This window comes from Rhododendron vialii, chromosome 9a, assembly GCF_030253575.1.
Source record: "Rhododendron vialii isolate Sample 1 chromosome 9a, ASM3025357v1".
Classification (NCBI taxonomy): Eukaryota; Viridiplantae; Streptophyta; class Magnoliopsida; order Ericales; family Ericaceae; genus Rhododendron; species Rhododendron vialii.
In genome coordinates, this window is record NC_080565.1 from 8,222,949 (window position 1) to 8,224,438 (window position 1,490).

General features: G+C 38.3%; 1 protein-coding gene across 1 annotated transcript; it reads left to right on the forward strand.

The window, feature by feature from the left end:
* The first annotated feature begins 596 nt into the window (after positions 1-596).
* On the forward strand, positions 597-1,183 carry LOC131300361 (S-protein homolog 29-like). The gene has a single exon (XM_058326153.1). It carries the CDS (start codon positions 611-613, stop codon positions 1,121-1,123), a length of 513 nt encoding a protein of 170 aa, XP_058182136.1. The 5' UTR covers positions 597-610; the 3' UTR covers positions 1,124-1,183.
* The last annotated feature ends 307 nt before the right edge of the window (positions 1,184-1,490 follow it).

A 1,490-nucleotide genomic window follows, 5' to 3' on the forward strand; every position in this document is an offset into this window, starting at 1 on the left:
TGTCAACTTTGGTCCACATTTTCATACTTTTTTTATTCCTCTCATCGAGATCTGATGATGGTGCTGCGACTACTGCTGGTTTTTTTTGATGGAATGTTTGTGTTGTTCGATTATCTCGGTTGGCTCCCTTATAAGTTGGTTTCGGCTGGTAGTTGGCCTATATATGATTGTCCTAGTCAAAGGTGCCAATCGTGTTGACATGTCTGCTCTTGGTTTTGATGCCGTCGTACCCTTTCATCTATAAAACTGACCAACTAAGTATTTCAGCTATATTTTGTGAACACACATACAAATAGTCACCACGGGCGCTGCAGTTTCCCCGGTATAAGTCTTTCTTCGACATTCTTGGGCAATGCCGGTAGTACGCGGGAAAGAACAGAATACTTCTTTTGAATACCTGAAGTGAAAAGAATATTCCTTTCGGACAACCACTTTGCAATCACAAACAAATACTAAGCCATCGGCATATCCGTCAGATACACAAAATCCTTAAAATCCTCGTGGATTGTCGAAATAAATTCGACATTACGTCTCCATGCCAAAGCGCTAAGCCATGTAAGGTATATATATGTGGAGCAACAGAAAACAACATTCGAAAACACTGTACCATATGATCTATTGCTTGAGTAACACAATGAAGCACTTCCTATTCCTCCAGTTTTTAATCCTGTCATTTTTCTTTGTTTCGACAACCTTGTCTTCGGGTTCAGAAAACAGAACCTCGTCTTCTCCACCGTCGAAAATCCATTTTACCGAACGGAGCGAGGTTCATATCCGGAGCGACCTCCCTAACAACTCACACCCGTTGTATTTACGTTGCCAATCCGGAGATACTGATTTCGGAATGCATAAGCTGTACGTCGGCCAGGAATTCTATTGGAAATTCAGGATCAATCCCTTCGGACGTACTCTCTACTTCTGCCATTTTTACTGGGACAAGAAACAGAGGATTTTTAATGTTTTCGATAAATATTCTGTGCGATTCTTGTGCGTTGTTCCCCACTCCCAAGACTTCGTGTGCATTTGGAAAGTGAGGGAGGAAGCTTTTTACGTTAGCCATGACAACAAGAGGTTCAAGAAAATGCATACATGGTATGGGGATGAGGTTGTGCCATCAACTTGAGTTTGCCCCCACCATGCACAAAATAATTATGGAAAAAATAATAATATACTAATGATTTCATTTTTGTTGTCTTTACAGCTCTTTTATTTTTATTTATTTGTTTAATTATTATTTTTTAATTGGCAAAAGATGATACTCCCTCCGTCGATCCCCAAATAGAAGTCCAGTATTCTATTTCGGAATGTCCGTTTATAAGGTCTATTTTGGCTTAATATAAGCAAAATGGCTTATTTTTAAGGGGCTAATTTTTGTCTTTATTCAAAACGAATTTGGGTTTTGATGTTAATTGTTTACTTTTTGAAATCCTCTTATTATGACAAGACAATAATTCATAAAAAATCAACGAAAAACTAACAAATGCGAAAAA

Excerpts from the sequence above, each read along its gene's own strand:
- LOC131300361 (XM_058326153.1), top strand. The coding sequence starts at position 611 with ATGATCTATTGCTTGAGTAACACAATGAAGCACTTCCTATTCCTCCAG.